This window comes from Engystomops pustulosus, chromosome 5 (genome assembly GCF_040894005.1).
Source record: "Engystomops pustulosus chromosome 5, aEngPut4.maternal, whole genome shotgun sequence".
NCBI lineage: Eukaryota > Metazoa > Chordata > Amphibia > Anura > Leptodactylidae > Engystomops > Engystomops pustulosus.
The window spans coordinates 193,301,883-193,321,414 of NC_092415.1; the positions used below are offsets into that span (position 1 = coordinate 193,301,883).

A 19,532-nucleotide genomic window follows, 5' to 3' on the forward strand; every position below is an offset into this window, starting at 1 on the left:
ATTAAACCTTGTTTAATTAACTACCCCCTAGCGCAGATACAGTCCCTTTGTCTTTTGATTTGATTTAATCTGAAACAACTTTCCACCATATTTTTTGTATGGACCATTCATATATTTATATAAATTATTCATGTCCCCTCGTAGTCATCCCTCTTAAATCTAGTTGTTTTAATCTTTCCTCATAACTAAGACCCTCCATACCCCTCATCATTTTTGTGGCTCTTTGTTGAACCCTCTCCAGCTCCAGGGCATCCTTTTTATGGACCAGATCCCAGAACTGGACGGCATATTCCAGGTGAGGCCGAACCAGTGCCTTGTATAGTGGTAATATTACATCCCTATCCCAAGAGTTTTACAGGTGGCTGATTGACATTGTGCTGTTATTAATCTATAATCCACTAGTCACACAGGTCCTTCTCAACAAGGAACTCTCCCAGATTTACTCCCCCAAGGACATATGTTGCTTGTGGGATTTTAGCCCCCAGGTGCATAACCTTACATTTATCTACATTGAACCTCATTTGCCAAGTGGATGACCAAACACTCAGTCTGTCCAAGTCACCCTGCAGCCTATGAACATCCTCCAGAGACTGTAGTACACTACACAGCATATACTTCTCCCATCCTCCATAGCAGGCCCGGCGCCAGCACCCGGCTAACCTGGGCAAGTGCCGGGGCCCCGGAGTACTGTCAATTGTGACAGTGTCGGGCGTCTCTCATAGCGATCTGTGTCTTCCGGACACAGATCGCTATGAGAACATTTGCAGTCACTCACTGCTTTCCCCGGCAAGAGCTGCTGCATCGGAGGCTGAAGGACCTGTGATGACGTCATGGTCACATGACCTGCCGGGGAAAGCAGTGACCACACAGAGAGACCTGCATCAGTGAGGTGAGGGGGAGACTTACAGGGGCCAGGGAATATACAGAGGGAGAGGGTAGCAGTGTGTATACAGAGGGAGAGGGTAGCAGTGTGTATACAGAGGGAGAGGGTAGCAGTGTGTACAGAGGGAGAGGGTAGCAGTGTGTATACAGAGGGAGAGGGTAGCAGTGTGTATACAGAGGGAGAGGGTAGCAGTGTGTATACAGAGGGAGAGGGTAGCAGTGTGTATACAGGAGGGGGGAGGATGTGTCCACGCGCGGGAGGGGGGCAGTGTGACTACTGAAGGGGGGGGGGCCATAAAGGGGCCCACCAGGGCTCTGTCGCCCAGGGGTCCACTAAAACCTGGAGCCGGACCTGCTCCATAGACTGTATTACACTACAAAAAAAGGCGTACTTAATCTTCTCCTTTTCCCAGTTCAAGCATCACGATGGCCTTCCAACCTCAGCCGAGAGATCACTTCATCCTATGTAACAAGAGTTGTCTCCTGGTGCTGCTTAGTCCACTGACTGACTCCCATGAGCCCCAAGTCCCCAGCAGTGCTGAAGCCCAGGAGACTGGAATTGGGTGAACCAGGGGGAGGGGGGTTTAAGAAACTCCTGGGAAAACCACTTTAAGTAACACATCAAAAATGTTACAAAAAACAGTAATTCCTGGACCCCCGGGCATTGTCTTATTGAAGTCTCCAGTCAATTACAGGCTATTCATTAGTTTCTTCTTTACATGACTGTATTCCTGGAATTATGGGATGTTTGGAGGGTTTGGGGTTTTTTCACTTTGGATAAAACTTATCAATTCCGTGAAAATAAAATATATTGATAAATAATTCAGAGCCGAAGACGTCTGGGCAGCCAAGCAGGTGACACACTGCACTGCTTTCTAAGATCCGCAGCACAGGGGAAATTTATTTTTGGTTGGAAAGAATATAAGAAATGTCTAGAAACAATATGTATCCCTGTCCTCTGCTAAAGCAACAGCAGAGCAACACTTATAAGATGTGCACTTCTTTCTCACGGAGAGCGGCATATATAAGATGCTGAAATAGGTCAAATACACTACCGACCTGAATGTATGTGTTATGATGGGGATATGCGTGAAAATGTGTGTTACAGTGTGTATATGTGGTGTGTTACAGTGTGTATATGTTGTGTGGTACAGTGTGTATATGTGGTGTGTTACACTGTGTATTTGAGTTTGTATGTGTGCTACAGTCTGTGCACTGTATGTGTGTTTATATGTATCACAGTGTGTGTATATGTGTGTTACAGTGTGTATATGTATCTTACAATGTGTGTATATGAGTCCTTGTGCTATAGTCTGTGTACTGTATGTGTGTTTATATGTATCACAGTGTGTGTGAATTTGGCTCACCCTCCTTAATTGTTGGACACATGGACTAATTTCTCCAAAACCACACCCCTTTGATGATGCCAGTCTGACGAGTTGGAAATCGGGCCATGGAAATGGTGTAAAAGCCTTCATAAATGTATCGGAAGGCATTTTAGACTGTATAATGTATATGTGTTTATATATATCACACAGTTTACATGTAAGTGACTATGAGGGGATTTCTCAGAGCCTGTACAGGTGTTGGAGCTGAATGGGTGTAAAGGGGCATGTAGTAGGCCATCCCGGAGCACTCAGAGGGCCAAGCTAAGGTCAGTTCCCAACGCAGATTATATCATAATTCTATGCCAGGAATGGCCGGAGCCTCTTAGTATATCTGCCGTGATAGCGGGTGGGGGAAATATCAAGAGCAGACGTAACTTCCCCCTATATGTATATACACGGGAGATCAAACGGTAACAATGTCCTGCAATTCACTTCCAGAGACTAACATCATTTTATAGACAATCATCTTGGCTATCTAATAATTAAATTTGACCTGCAACTATTTAGCATATACTTACTTACACAGATTGATGTCATGTAACTTTATTGTTACCGTTTTGCTCCTGATGATTCATATTCTACAAACTTCAACGTGTTCTCACATTTTCCTGTAGACCAATGGGGCTCATTTACTAGGGGTCCGAAATGCGCCATTCCGTCGGGTATCCCAACGATTTCCGATTTGCGCCGAATTCGGCCGGGATTGGCGCACACGATCGGATTTTGGTGCAATCGCTCCGGGTTACATGCAACGGAAATTGGGGGCGTGGCCGTCAGAAAACCCGACGGATTCAGAAAAACCGCAGTATTTTTTTTTAAAAAGTGTCGCTTGACACACACTTACCTGCACCAAGAAATAGAAGGTGAACGCCGGAGAACTCCAGCGGACCTCGGCGCAGCAGCGACACCTAGTGGATATCGGTGCACGGACCATTGTGAATCCCGGCTGGACCTGAATCAGCGTCAGATCGCGTCTGGACCGGGTAAGTGTAAGTGCCCCATTGTGTTTGGTTGACTCCCAAGAGAAAGATAGGTCACTGGTTTGAATCAATGAGAAGCCATGAAGATTTTCCAAGGAATGAGAAGCATCCTGCAGAAAATCGGTAGTGGTTTATCCCTCGGGAAAATTGCCAAACTGTATCATGTGAGAATTGCCAAATCATGTGAGAACCAAGATGAAATGAAGTCCATCCATTCTAAAGCCAAGCCATCCAGGAAAAAGAGTCAACTAGTAGCTCATCAATCGGTCTACCAGTGCTGGCATAATGAACATCAGTGGACGTGGCTCATATGCTTCGTAATGCTGATATCACACTACATGACGGGAAATACACAAGTCTAGAATGGTGGCCCGTAAAAAGGTGAAGAAGCCCTTACTATAATATTCTCATAAGAAGCATTGGCTCAAGATTGTAAAAAAAGAAGATCGGAAACCAGTGATTTGAGCGATCACGCAAAATTCAACAGACTGAGCTCTGATGGGTGCAAATTTAAAGGATTTTTAAAGATTTAAATGCCATTGCCTTTACCTCATAATAATACCTACCAGTCACCGGCCGGCAGCCTTCACTAAAGGATATGTCATCAATTGCAATAGACTCCAATGTCCCATTACCCAAAGAAACAGCTTTGATGATAACCTGAAATGTAAAATGTAGGATTAAAAATAAAATACAAAAATATTCTAAAAAATAACATTTATTGAATTTAAAAAAAAAAATTTTCAAGAAAAATAAGCCATGTTGACTCTTGACAGTGGGCAACTCATACGATTTAGCTACTTTAAGTGTGAAATACTATTGATTGAATTTTCTGGACCTTAATAAGTAGAATGGGATTGAAGAAGAATTACATTTTTTTAGCTGATTGTAATATATTTAAACTTTCAATTTTTTTTAGGTTTTCAGCTGTGTGAGAATTGGAAACCTGGAAGGCAGTTAGTAATCTTCTGCTGACAATTACCACGTTCCAATCAATGTGTGGTAACTGGGAAAATTCCAAAAAGTTTAGTCTTCCAACTTGGAATCATAACAAGTATCTCAGTACATTAAGTTCCCAACGTTACTAAGAGGTAAACAGCAACCAAGTAGTGGCCCACTCAGTAAACTGTCTCTTATTTGCAAAAAAACAAAAGCATTAAAGGGAAACTTTCAGCATGAAACATGATGTCAGCTACGGATCCTTATACACTTTGTTTTTGTACATTTTATATAGCTCTATACCTCTATACATCTTCTTTGGTCCAAAAATTACCTTACAGACTCCAGGCCTGTCATTCGGCACAATCTGTGACCCATCTCGCCTCTCCTGATCTCTGTCTGCCTATGGACCTGTTAACCATGGCAAAAAAAACTCCCCCTGTCCTGACCTTGGCCAGTCCTTTAAGCACATCTAGGGTTGAGCGGAACCAAACCGCAATGCGGGTCCAATGCAGGTTCAGGTTCCCGAAAGTGGAAGTACGTGTTTGGGTTCGGCATTCGGGCTCACCCGGGAAAAGGAGAACATCCCATTAAGCAGCTTTCCACCTTAATGACATGTGATGGATCTATATGTCAAGGTGCCATTAAGAATGTTTGAAAAGGGCTGAAGTTCTGAGCCCTGTTCTAATATAGCAGCTGTTTGCTATATCATGCAGAAAACACCCACCAGTATCACCCACCATCAGTGGCACGGATTGTGAGTGTTAATTCTGACGTAAATGGGGAGTGACAGCCCTTTCCTATGACAGCCTGGATTCTGTATGAAACTCCAGGTCTGTCATTCTACGCAATTTGTAACTGTGTACCGGTAGCACATTGTTACAGATAAATAGCCTTTTCACCATATAATGCAGTATTTCAGTATATGGTAGGAGCAGGCTCGTTGCAAGAACCCGGCTTACCCAGGCAAAAGCCGGGGCCCCGGAGTGCTGGAGGGGCCCACTCGGGCCCCCGGATCAATTGTACCAGTGTCGCTTTAAGACTCTTGTACAAATGATCCCCTTAAACTTACCTGTCCTCATTCCCCTGAAGCAGTGCTCCACACTGTATGTGATGGCTTCAGAGCCAGCGCGTACAGCGGGCGCATGCCGAAGAAAGATGGCGGCTGTTTTCCTGCGCTGCCTTGGGGGAGCGAGGAAAGGTGAGGGGTTTTTTATTTCCTGGAGGGGGGCAGTGTAGCTGGAGGGGGGATACAGTGTGTCTACAGGGGGAAGGGGGCAGTGTGGCTACCTGGATAGGGGCAGCAGTGTGGCTACTGGAGGGCGGCCCATGAAGGGGCCCACTGAGGCTCTATTGCCCTAGAGCCGACCCTGGGTAGGAGTGAACACTGGGTTCGGGTTCCCAAACTAAACTTTTGTTCAAAGTTTGGCAAAACTTGCCGAACCTGAACAGGTGCACTAATCACTAACCAAGTCTCCTCCAATCACTTTGGTTCCATGTATCCCCTGTCACTAAATAGAGAGTACAAGAGGTAGCAGCTTGGTGGTTTCCCTTCAACGAAATCCAGAACCCAGTTAAAGGGTGAATACCAGGGAGTCTCTTAGACAACATTCGGAAATCAAATCCACAGACAGATAAAATATTATTTCTTGTTTCCCATAAGCTTTAAAAACCTCTTTAAGAATCTACTTTAGCCGAAGAAACATCTGTGCACATTGCAGTCAGTGTTAGATGAAGATCTAGTGACGGCAGCTGCTTTATATTATACTGCATACTGCCAGGTCCTCTCTCGTACATGGAATTTATTTACCGATTGAGGCATAACTTCTCTTTATCTTAACATTCCAAAGTTCCAATTTTTTTGTACTTTTTGTTAGAGTCACTCAATCTTTGCTACTTGTGTTGAAGGGAATTTACAAATGAATTAAAGGTTCCGGAAGAAATCATTTTGATTTATCATAGAAGACATTGCGGGAAGAGAATCCATTATTATCGCTTATTTTCTTAAAACTGGCACATAATACTAAATAAACCCAGATTTGCTAATGGTTTTTTTTTCCCATCAAAACATTTTGATATTTGTGAAAGTTTTTTTTATATTTCTGGTTACCTGCCAATGCTCTACGAGTATTTATGACAAAATATATACACTCCTGTCATATAAAACATACTGATGACAATTGCCAAGTGATATATATGTCCTAACCAATCAACCATGTCTACAAAACACATCTGTGATGATATGTGGACAACCCCATGATCTACTCCGGGAACTCGCGTCTCACTTGGAAAAGCACAAAATTGGAGAATGATTTTCAGCCCTAGAGTCTGTGTTGTCAAAAAAGTATAGTGTGGTCTTATTATTACAGAAAGTATGAAATGTATATTAATTACTTTAAGGCTACATTCACACTACCGTAGGGAGCACGGCGCCCTACGGGAGCGGTATGGTGCAGCACACGTGCGGCACCGTACCGCTCCGTACCAGGGAAAAAGATAGGACCTGTCCTATCTTTACCGTAGTACGGCGCCGTGTGCCATAACTTCCTATGGAGAGGGGCGGGGGTGAGCTGCGCTCACCTCCTCTCCCCGTGCACGGCCGTTGCCCGCTCTGGTACGGTACGGGCAGGGTACCGGAAGTGTGAATATAGCCTAAGATCTTAAAGAGAACCCGTCCAATGAAGCATTAGCATATTCAAGCTGTCCACTCTATTCATGAGTGGGAGGCACAGCCACACCCCCAGTGCATGACTGACAGCCTGTATAATGATGTGAGGCTGTATAATGCTGTGCTTCCTGGTGCTGGTGGCCACGCCCCCTGCAGCCTGTGTGTGCATGTGTGTGTGCGTTTAGGAGAGATACAACAGCTCCTTCTAGCCATGTTACAGCAGAACATGTCAGATTCATGTGTAGCTGATGTCTGTGTCTCTCACCTGTATATTGGGAGGGAGAACATGTCAGCAGATGCAGCACACACACTAGCAATGCTTTACTATACATTACACACAGACATGAGCAGGGGGAGGAGATGGGAGGGGTAACAGGGGTGACATCACTGCCTCTGACCATGTGACCAGCCTCATTTACATGATAAAAAATAGATGATTTTACAATGAATAATGTATGAAATAACTAGATAAAGGCTGGGATGGGATCCTTGTGAGCTGCTCCAACAGGTAGAGGTGACAGGACAAGTGACACAGACCTGATGACAGGTGTCCTTTAAAGGGCATCTACCACCAGGATGAAGGACTGTATGAAAATGAACCTGAGGGGCTCCAGGCTCCATAGGTGTTAATGCATACAGTTTTTCATCCTGATGGTAGATGTCCCTTAAAGGGGTTTTCCGAGAGGCACAAGTAATAACCAAGCATTAGGATAGGTTATGACTCGGATATCGGTGTTGCCGGGTTCTGACACTTGGGTCAGAAGCAGAAAGGTCTATTTAGCCATTATAATAAACCAATTGCTAAGAAAAGAAAAAATCTGAGAACAATTGCACTTCCTAGCACAAGGTTACCTTTGATGATATTATTTATTTTTTAGAGGGTAATTAGATATACTAACCTTCTACAGGCACAACACCGGTATGAGTTTTATAATATGAGATCCGGTTGGAGTGTTCCAGCCACGTCCTTCCCAAGGTGTCAGAGACATCATTCAATCAGCGTAGGGGGTGTTTCATAGGACCTTGATGTCCACGATAGACCCAAGAAAAAGAGGACTTTCGGAAAGGCGCAAACCCACTCAGATGGTGATCAGAATGAATATCCTTTAATTGGAAAGTGCAAACTTAGGATGGGATCACATCACGTATTTGGGCCATACGTTGTAAGCACACGTCAGGAGGACCTATCCTTACAATGTATGGCACAGACATATCCCACTGTATGTCTATACAGTGTGATTCGTTGCCTGGGAACCCCCCCTGAATGTGAGGGGAGGAGTGAACGGGGTGTTCCCCCAGTGATGTCACTGTCCTAATATGGACGTAAGCGCTCGGAGGGGATGTGGGGAGAGGTGCAATATGCTGCATCTGCTCCCAATAGCCGTTCATTGCCTCCGCTGAGTGCAAATGTCGCTCAGACAGAAGCTGTAGGATGAAATGTTTCCTTCCTGCATTTTTGGACATACATGGGTATAGGGCTCAGACGGAGGCAACAACTATGCCTCCGCCTGCCACTAACCCTCAATGGACACACGTATAAATCAGGTGCTTTCCTGATGTATAAGCTTAGCATATACCAAAACACAATGTGAAACCAGCCTTAAGACAACGCGTTTTGCACAACTGCAAAACCCAAAATGTATTACATATGATGGCTATACTGTTTTACTGTGTAGAATCTGGCATATTAGTATTATACTTTCGCTAGTCATCTAATTCATTAACTCATTAAATTAGAAAATTAAATATATCTTTCAATTGTATTACACCTCAACGATTTCATGACAATGGAACAGATGCGGTATGAAGGTTTTTGTTCACCACTATTTTACTACTATGCAGCATCAAAGCAGCTTGGTCTTTAAAACAGACAGCGCTATTAAAGGGGATACACGGGTTTGACTGTATCTCATTGATTCATATTATTTCCCCCCGTCACAACTCCAAAAATCTATGAAGTCTCATATACTCAACATTGAAAACTATTACAGCATTTTAAGACACTAAGTCAAAAAATGACACCACAATCATCTATCAAAATATTCCGAAATGTCTAGTATGGAAAAGGAATATCTAAGGAACTAATAAAAGGGCATTTCGAGCTTTGACTATTAAGGTCCTATCCAAAAGGTAGGTCAATAATAATATCACAACTGTCCCACTAATCCGCTTATATTATTGGTACCTGCATTACCACTACACTAGAGATCTGGAGAACCCCAAGGGACAGGTCAGGAGCGCTAAAACAAAGTTTATTAAACCTCTTCTAGGTCCCATTTCCCGTGTTGTTCAACTTCTTGGGACATCTGCCCATCCCATATCAGGACCCACTTTGGGCAATCAGTGGTCTCTTCAGACCACAGGACATTAATTGTGATAAGCTGATGCTTAATATTCCAGAAAGAGGCCACTGATTGGACAAGACAGGTCCAAATTTCTTGCCAGAGTGTGTGAACCAGAGCAGGAAAAGTTAATTTTCCTTTTTTTGGTACCCATGATATGACCAATAGAGTTTTTTTTTCCAGAATTCCTCGAAACCCCTTAAAGTAAATGGGACCTGTGTCTACAATAAGCCTGGATGACCACCACCTGTTCCATCCATGGTTTGAATCAACTGATCTTTAGGGCCTTCTGACAAGACATAAAAAGATCTCAATTTTTTACAAAAGTCAAACCTCCCACAAGACCATCGGACAAACACTTATTTATTTGAATATTAATACTTATTTCTCTCTCTTATGTTTCCGAGTTTTCCAGAACTCAGACACTGAAGTTGGTCAAATTCCACCATAAGTGTCAAGTTTTATAGACTGAGTCCCTTAAGGATGTTTTATTGTTCAGTGAACTCCAACACCTGGCGTTCTGTAATGTAAATTATTCTCCAAATGCTCTTAAGACATTTCCAAGTGCAAAGAAATGTTCTGTTATCCTGAAGCTATTGTTGGAGAATAAATGAACAGCAGCCTCAGTGTTGGTTTTTCATTGTGATTTAATTAGCTTATTTTAATTACTAGCTAAATGCCAAATACGTAAAACATAAAAAAAAAAGCCCTACAGATGAAAATATTGTACGATGTGTTCTGAAGTTGAAGGTGCCAGTTTGAAAAGTGTGGAGCAATATGGAAAAATATTGTAATGAGAGAATGGATTTTCAAATATCACAATTGCATGTCATTGCTTCAATGGGGCTGCTTGGGCCCACCAGAGGTAATAATGGTGAGGATCCACCAGAGGTAATGTAGTGAGGACCCACCTGAGGTAATGATGGTGGGGGCCCACCAGAGGTAAAGATGGTGAGGATCCACCAGAGGTAATAATGGAGAGGGCCCACCAGAGGTAATGATGGTGAGGATCCACCAGAGGTAATGTAGTGAGGACCCACCTGAGGTAATGATGGTGAGGACCCACCAGAGGTAATGATGATGGGGGCCCATCAGAGGTAAAGATGGTGAGGATCCACCAGAGGTAATATTTTGAGGGCCCATCAGAGGTAAAGATGGTGAGGATCCACCAGAGGTAATAATGGAGAGGGCCCATCAGAGGTAATGATGATGAGGGCCCACCAAATATAATGATGGTGAGGGCCCACCAAAGATAATGATGGTGGGGCCCACGGCAGGTAATAAAGGTAAGGATCCACCAGAGGTATGATTCTGAGAGCCCACTAGAAGTAACGCTTGAGAGGGCCCACAAGAGTTAATGATGGTGAGGGTTCAACTGAGGTAATGATGGTAAGGATCTGCCAGATGTAAGGATGGTGAGTGCCCACCAGAAGTACTAATGGTAAACTTCCACCAGCCGTTATGATGGTGACAGCCCACCAGAGATAATATTGATAAGGATTAGAGATGAGCGAGCACTAAAATGCTAGGGTACTCGTTATTCGAGACGAACTTTTCCCGATGCTCGAGTGCTCGTCTCGAATAACGAGCCCCATTGAAGTCAATGGGAGACTCGAGCATTTTTCAAGGGGACCAAGGCTCTGCACAGGGAAGCTTGGCCAAACACCTGGGAACCTCAGAAAAGGATGGAAACACCACGGAAATGGACAGGAAACAGCAGGGGCAGCATGCATGGATGCCTCTGAGGCTGCTTAATCGCACCATTATGCCAAAATTATGGGCAACAGCATGGCCATGACAGAGTGACTGAATGAGGCTAGATAGCATCTAAAGCATCCAATAATTGACCCTGACACTATAGGGGACGGGATGCAGAGGCAGCGGCAGCAGCGGCAGGCTAGAGAGTTGCATGGCGACATACCCTAAATGGACTCAGGCTTCAAACCAATGGGTGGCAGAGAGGAACCAAAGGAGGTGAGCAAGAAGCGCTCAAATAATATCGGTACATGATAAAAGTTTGCCAGTATGTTTTGTGGATTACACAGCAGGGTGGCGACAAAGTTAACATGGAAGCCATGAAAACAACCCAAAATTCTGCCTGACACAGCTCGTTTGATAAGGGGACCATGTATGGAGGCAGTGAACTAGTAGTAGATTAAAGGTGCTGCAGTTAAAACTATGTTAGTTGGATCTTGGCATGGAGCTGGCGCTCCGCTGCCAGGCGAGCTTTCGCCAATCCAAGCCCCTGTCTGTAGGCTACTCCCCAAACAGCACTTCTAAGAACCTTTTGTATAAGATCAAGTGTAGTAGCGTTCTTATAAGTTTAGGATATGGCAGGTGAGGGGAATGTAAACAGATGCGCAAGAAGCGCTGAAATAATATTGGTAAATGATAAAAGTTTGCCAGTATATTTTGTGGATTACACAGCAGGGTGGCGACAAAGTTAACAAGTTTGTTGTGGAAGCCATGAAAACAACCCAAAATTCTGCCTGACACAGCTCGTTTGATAAGGGGACCATGTATGGAGGCAGTGAACTAGTAGTAGATTAAAGGTGCTGCAGTTAAAACTATGTTAGTTGGATCTTGGCATGGAGCTGGCGCTCCGCTTCCAGGCGAGCTTTGGCCAATCCAAGCCCCTGTCTTTAGGCTACTCCCCAAACAGCACTTCTAAGAACCTTTTGTATAAGATCAAGTGTAGTAGCGTTCTTATAAGTTTGGGATATGGCGGGTGAGGGGAATGTAAACAGATGCGCAAGAAGCGCTGAAATAATATCGGTAAATGATAAAAGTTTGCCAGTATATTTTGTGGATTACACAGCAGGGTGGCGACAAAGTTAACAAGTTTGATGTGGAATGGCCTGTAATAGCTCTTGGGCGGTGTGCCTTTTATCGCCTAGGCTCAGCAGTTTGAGCACCGCCTGCTGTCGCTTAGCGACGGCACTGCTGCTGTGCCTAGAGCTACCGACTGATGGCGCTATGGCCACGGATGGTAATTCGGAGGAGGTGGAGGAGGGGTGGGAGGAGGAGGAGGTATAGTAGGCCTTTGAGACCTGGACCGAGGTAGGCCCCGCAATCCTCTGCGTCGGCAGTATATGACCAGCCCCAGGGTCAGACTCGATCCCAGCCTGCACCAAGTTAAGTGTAGTAGCGTTCTTATAAGTTTGGGATATGGCGGGTGAGGGGAATGTAAACAGATGCGCAAGAAGCGCTGAAATAATATCCGTAAATGGTAAAAGTTTGCCAGTATATTTTGTGGATTACACAGCAGGGTGGCGACAAAGTTAACAAGTTTGATGTGGAATGGCCTGTAATAGCTCTTGGGCGGTGTGCCTTTTATCGCCTAGGCTCAGCAGTTTGAGCACCGCCTGCTGTCGCTTAGCGACGGCACTGCTGCTGTGCCTAGAGCTACCAACTGATGGCGCCATGGCCACGGATGGTAGTTCGGAGGAGGAGGTGGGGTGGGAGGAGGAGGAGGCATAGTAGGCCTGAAAGACCTGGACCGAGGTAGGCCCCGCAATCCTCGGTGTCGGCAGTATATGACCAGCCGCAGGGTCACACTCGGTCCCAGCCTCCACCAAGTTAACCCAATGTGCCGTCAGAGATATATAGTGGCCCTGCCCGGCAGCACTCGTCCACGTGTCCGTGGTCAGGTGGACCTTGTCAGAAACGGCGTTGGTCAGGGCACGGATTATGTTGTCTGACACGTGCTGGTGCAGGGCTGGGACGGCACATCGGGAAAAGTAGTGGCGGCTGGGGACCGAATACCGAGGGGCGGCCGCCGCCATGAGGTTGCGAAAGGCCTCGGTCTCTACTAGCCTATAGGGCAGCATCTCCAGGCTAAGCAATCTGGAGATATGGACATTAAGGGCTTGGGCGTGCGGGTGGGTTGCACTATATTTCCGTTTCCGCTCCAGCGTCTGGGGTATGGAGAGCTGAAAGCTGGTGGATGCTGTGGAGGATCGTGGAGGCGACGATGGGGTTTTTGTGCCAGGGTCCTGGGCAGGGGGCTGACTATCAGCTGACACAGGGGAAGGAGCAGTGGTGTGCACGGCCGGAGGTGAACGGGCTTGGTGCCACTGAGTGGGGTGTTTAGCATTCATATGCCTGCGCATACTGGTGGTAGTTAAGCTAGTAGTGGTGGAACCCCTGCTGATCCTGGTTTGGCAAAGGTTGCACACCACAGTCCGTCGGTCATCCGGTGTTTCCTTAAAGAACCTCCAGACTTCTGAAAATCTAGCCCTCGCCGCGGGAGCCCTCGCCACGGGAGCTTCACTACGTGACACATTTGGCGCTGATGCACCTGCTCTGGTCCTGCCTCTCCGTCTGGCCCCACCACTGCCTCTTCCAACCTGTTCTGGTCGAGGACTCTCCCGGCCTCTCAACCCAGCTTGGGTCTGTCACCTCATCATCCTCCGATCCCTCAGTCTGCTCCCCCCTCGGACTTCCTGCCCTGACAACAACTTCACCACTGTCTGACAACCGTGTCTCCTCATCGTCAGACACCTCTTTACACACTTCTTCCACTACGTCAAGAAGGTCATCATCACCCACAGACTGCGACTGGTGGAAAACCTGGGCATCGGAAAATTGCTCAGCAGCAACCGGACAAGTGGTTTGTGACTGTGGGAAGGGTCCAGAAAAAAGTTCCTCAGAGTATGCCGGTTCAAATGCCAAATTTTCATGGGAGGGGGCAGACTGGGGGGGAGGAGGCTGAGGTGCAGGAGCTGGAGGAGTGCCGATTTCGCACGACATCACCTGTTCGCACTGTTCTGGCCTCAACAGTGCTCTACCACGAGTCCCAGTAACTTCAGACATGAACCTAGGGAGTGTAGCTCTGCGGCGTTCCCCTGCTCCCTCATCAGCAGGTGGTGTCTCACCCCACCCAGGACCACGGCCTCTGACCCCTGCAGTAGTTGGACGCCCACGTCCCCGCCCTCGTCCTCCTCCTCTACCCCTAGCCCTCGGGTTAAACATTTTGAAAATGAAAGTTATATAACTTTTATTTTTTTTTTAACTTTTTTTTGTGTTTTTTTGTGTTTTTTAGTTTTTTTTTGTGTTTTTTAGTTTTTAAAACCAAACAATGCTATCCTATTGCTATGGCTATTTTCTAGCCAAGTATGAAAGCACACTGCTATGCCAGATGAGATGACGCTAAGTTATGAAAAAATAAACGTAAAATAAAAAGGAAATGGCAGACTGTGCCTAATTGAAATCCAACCCCTAATAAATTTTCCCACTTCGGTCTTTGCGATGGATATGTGCGTCACTAAGCGCTAAACACAGCGGTCGCAAGTCTCACTCCAAATTCCTCACAATTGGCTAGTATATGCACTGCAGCAAGGACAGCCACCAGCAGATCAACCAGAAATAAAATATATATAACGCTATTGTAGGCGTAAGTAAGCCGTTTGGATTCTCCTTTGGCTATTTTCTAGCCAAGTATGAAAGCACACTGATGAGATGACGCTGAGTTATGAAAAAATAAACGTAAAATAAAAAGAAACTGGCAGACTGTGCCTAATTGAAATCAAACCCCTAATAAATTTTCCCACTTTGGTGTTTGAGGTGGATATGTGTGTCACTAAGAGCTAAACACAACGGTAGCAAGTCCCCCTGCAAATTCCTCACAATATGGTACTAGCTGCACTACTAGTGCCAGCAAGCCCAGCCACAAGCAAATAAAAAAAAAATAATAACGTTATTGTAGCCCTAAGAAGGGCTGTTGGGTTCTTGTAGAATCACTCCTGCCTAACAGTAAGCTAATAGAACACCCTAACGCTATCTCTGACCAGCAGCAGCTCTCTCCCTAGCGGCATCCAGACACAGAATGATCCGAGCAGCGCGGGCAGGGGCTAGTCTATCCCAGGGTCACCTGATCTGGCCAGCCAACCACTGCTATCGACGTGTAAGGGTACCACGTCATGCTGGGTGGAGTGCAGAGTCTCCTGGCTTGTGATTGGCTCTGTTTCTGGCCGCCAAAAAGCAAAACGGCGGGAGCTGCCATTTTCTCGAGCGGGCGAAGTATTCGTCCGAGCAACAAGCAGTTTCGAGTACGCTAATGCTCGAACGAGCATCAAGCTCGGACGAGTATGTTCGCTCATCTCTAATAAGGATCCATCACGGGTAATGATAGTGATGGCCCACCAGAGGTAATGATGGGAGGATTCACAAGGGGTAATGATGATGATGACCCACCAGTGCTGTTCCACCCTCCCTCTTTTTTAAGAGACAATAGTGAAAATAAAAAATCCCCATGTTGTATGTGTTAGTCTCTCAGCTGTTCTTGTACTTGCTGTTTCTATCCTGATATCTCACTTTAGGTTACTGAATAAGTGTGAATTTGCCTCCGGTGACACATTTTCCATACTTGTGTCTATTGAGAACCACGTTACACCCATATCAGAGACTCCTATCGCTGTGTGCGCCCCCTGCACACTACACAGGTAACTGCACATAGTACACACCGCACTGTTCTTAGTAAATGTGCCCCTCTCTGTTATCTATTTAGATGAAAGAAATGTGTATACAGCTCATCTACAGACTCATCTACAGCAGTCGTATCTTTTGATCTCTGTTACTTAGCAGGTAGGTATAAGGAGTAATACCGCACCACTCTACTGGGTCTAGACTAATACCATAAATGGTCCAAGTGCCAATTCTACAAAAAATAGACTAATTTCTGATCCTATACGACCCATGTAATGTCAGTTTTTGACAGTATCAGAGCTCGTCCCTGCAACCAAATTGTTAAAACCTGACCCATTTTTACTCGGTGAATTCTATTTTAATCTAAACTTGTCATATATTAAGATCATTACAGAACTTTAATGAGAAAAGACGTTTTGCATTGTTTCATCTCCCTTTCCCGATAAATGAAGGTGCAGTCATTTTAACTTATTTAAGAACTGGGTCAGGAGTTAATACATGTCAACGCTTGAAAAGATCTCGGAGACATTGTAAGTAGTGGCAAATGAAGCTTAATATTTTCTAATAGACCTTGTGTCACGTACGTTCTGACAGACTTCAGTAAGTAATTTCAATCTCCCGGCAATACAATCCGATCGGAATCTTTTGGTAATTGTGGACTGTAACCCCCTGACTGGAAGAGCGTTAGCAAAAGTAATTTATACACGGCATAAAGTCTTTGGTAAACTTTTATAAAATACCTGAAGGCCTCAAAGAAATGGAAAAATAATCTTTGCGTAAGGCACAGGATTATAGGAGGAGTTAATTATCCCAGATCTTCTTCATCTGGGGGGCATCTAGTACCATGCCCCGAAACGTTTAATGTCCTATCATAGAATGCAACATGGACTGGACTAAAGGTCAACTATTACAAAGGGTCTCTACTACCCAACACTCTCAAAGGGATTGTCCATGTTCCACAAGTTTAGAGTCAGTAGTAGGGCAGACTCTTCTCCACTCCGTTCCGGTAGATCAATGCTGGTCATTGGTTTTATATTCACCGGCTTCAACTGTGTAGGAGAAGCCTATAGTAAGCCTCGGTTGACCACCAGTGACACCCCCCATAATGTATGTGTTAATTTTTGTAAACTCACTGTTGTAACCTCTACATTCAGAGACTGACAGTGATGTAGCTACTCTAAAGAGTAGGGCAAGAGTGGGCCCTAGGGCAAAGGTTTTATTTGGGGCTTCACACAACTTTTCCTCATGCCCTTCAGTAACATTCAGCAGCTCATGACCCAAAATGACCCTTTGATGTAGTTCGAGGAGCCAGGTTCATTTTCAGGGTCTTAAAACAATTAGGGGTAGAGGCCCAAAGATATGCCCCCCCCCCCAAAAAAAAATTCCATATGTATTTTGAAAACTGCTTATCAATAATAAATGTTTTCTCTTAGATAAAAAAAACTCAACACTACGTACAGTTTACAGTTGATAGGACCCGAACTAGAAAGTTCAGGTTTGTTCCTACATTTTTGGGTTTGTGTCCCCGGGACTTGACCCCTTACTTCTTTTGAATTTAGGGTCCTGGCCCGGGTTCAACTCAACCCCCCTCCTTATCTCAGAATTAACTTTTAAATTGCTGTGACCCTCTGCATGCTGATGACGCAGGGTGCCACCCTTTTTAGGAGGATCCAAGCGATCCGGATGTAATGCTGGATAAGCGGCCTAAAAATCCAATCCGACATATTGATTCCCCTAACATCTAACCATGGCTATGATTGGCCAGGTGGACACTAACCCCAAACCAGAATGCAAACATTGGTTCCACTCATGTCTAGTGTTGATACTCCAGTTATATCCAGTGATATCCTCTCCAAATGTAGTGTGAATGGAGTGAAAAGAGAATACTGTAACCATTGCAGCTGCATATTTCTCTATAGCCTCAGTTACTTTATATATACTTATCTATTTCTACTTCTGACATTCTACAGTTATTAAACTACTAAGGGGGTGGATGGGGGGCATCTGGCTGCAGTCATACATTTCAGGGTAAAGTAAGGTTTAAAGGAAATACAATGCTTACATTGCAGGTAATCATAAAGTGTTATACAGCAGCTTGTGGGCCCCTCGGACTTTTAGCTCATTAGTTACTGCAACCAATACAACCCTTATAGATACAACACTGGGGGCCACATCACTGGAGTGGAAATGAGATATATTTTAGATGCTTTGCTTTTTACAACCCCCTTAGGAAAAGTCCTATCCAGATAGGATTTAGATATGAGAGCTATAAAAAAGTCAGAACTCTAGAGATTTTGTACAGTGCTCCAACCCCCAGCAAAGCTTCCTATAAGGAACCGAATGGATAAGCATGAATTTCTATTGTGAATGGGGGAGGGGAGTAAAGTTCAAACTTTTATTATCTTTGACTTTAAAGATTCTTGTGCTCTACGATTTAGAATAAATTTAACAAAATGGAAAATCTCAACTTTCCAACTTTTTCAACTTTTTTTTACTACGTCCTTTATTTACTGTAGTTTTGATTCCAAAATTGCCCTTTGGATTATCTTACAGAGAAACTCCTACATATGGACAATTCATCCCAGCACTTGCTATTTCATTGCCGCCCACTGGATCTTCTGAAAACATTCTGTCAAAGTCATTAGAAAAATTAAATTATACAAGACTAACCTGAAACGGCCCCGAGCTGCTTATAGTAATGACCCCTCTTCTCCACTCTTTTTTATGGCTTGAGTCTTCATTCCAAATGTCATTAACTTGATCTTCAGTCTGAATTTGTAGCCCCACCATCAGCAAAGAACTGACGTCAGCGAAGTAGTAGTACAGCCTCAGCTTCGAGGGAAAAAAATATCACATTGTCATATTACAAATGGAAACTCCGTCTTTTATTGGCAAGTAAATTTACGTCCAAATTTCTTAAATAATTCTTATTAAAAAAATTATTCTCTATCTTCTCGATGTCCTTCAAATACCCAGCGTAGACTAAATTGTCACAAACATTTCAACAAACTTTGCATGAATAAATTGTACAAGTAAATGTAAGAAACTTACAGAGGAAAGAGCTTCTTTCTCCGCTTACTTGGCTCTTCTCATGCTACCTCACTTACAAATAAAATGAGTTTCCCTTTGTAATCTCTGCTAAGTTCCATCATGCTGGCAAGATGGACAGAAGCTTAGAAACAGAAAGGAGAGGGGGAGGAGTATGTCACAACAACAAGGTATTTACCCAACTGCATATTAGGTCGCATTCACACAACCGTAGGGTGATGTATGTTCGGCCACAACCTTGCGGCCGTACATATGTCCCCCAAGGAATGGTAATGGCCGCACGGAGCGATACGGTGCCGCACATGTGTGGCACTGTACCGCTTCGTACACGGAAAAAAGACATGTCCTATCTTTCCCCCTGTTACAGGCCATGCGCCGTGGACCACTATGGAGAGGGGAGGGGTCACCCCTCCTCCTTTCCATTACGCTGGACGTATGCCCGGCCATAGCCGATTGGACATACATCAGTGTAAATGCACCTTACAAATAGAGGCTGCAGTGGGGAAACAGCTAGAAAATGAAGTTACTTAAAGGCCACATTATTTCTCATGTACACTCCCCAGACTACTGAATTTTTACAAGTTTGACAGCTGATCTAATTTGATGTCTTCTTACTGCTAGAAGCCTATTGCTTATATGTTCAATGACATCTGTTTAACTCAAACTTAATGGGGTTAACAATGGCAAATAAATGTACAGTCTCCCTGATACAATATTGTGTAAGGTCTCACGTACATGACCTTAAATTATGGCTATGATCTAGTTGCAAAAACGGCAGCTAGCTGACGCCCGCCATTGACTCCTATTATGTATGGTCAACTAGACGATGAGCCCTTGATGTCTAACCGAGCTGGTCGGC

At 44.6% G+C, this 19,532-nt stretch overlaps 1 protein-coding gene across 1 annotated transcript in view; it reads right to left on the minus strand.

The window, feature by feature from the left end:
• Positions 1-4,567, minus strand: part of MALRD1 (MAM and LDL receptor class A domain containing 1) — a 235,355-nt gene extending 230,788 nt beyond the window's left edge. Inside the window, exons 1-2 of the mRNA XM_072154795.1 lie at positions 4,529-4,567; positions 3,817-3,910 (exon numbers count right to left, since the gene is read on the minus strand). Of these exons, the coding sequence (XP_072010896.1) occupies positions 3,817-3,910; positions 4,529-4,567 (133 nt within the window). The remainder of the gene's footprint in view (positions 1-3,816; positions 3,911-4,528) is intronic.
• Positions 4,568-19,532: the final 14,965 nt, after the last annotated feature.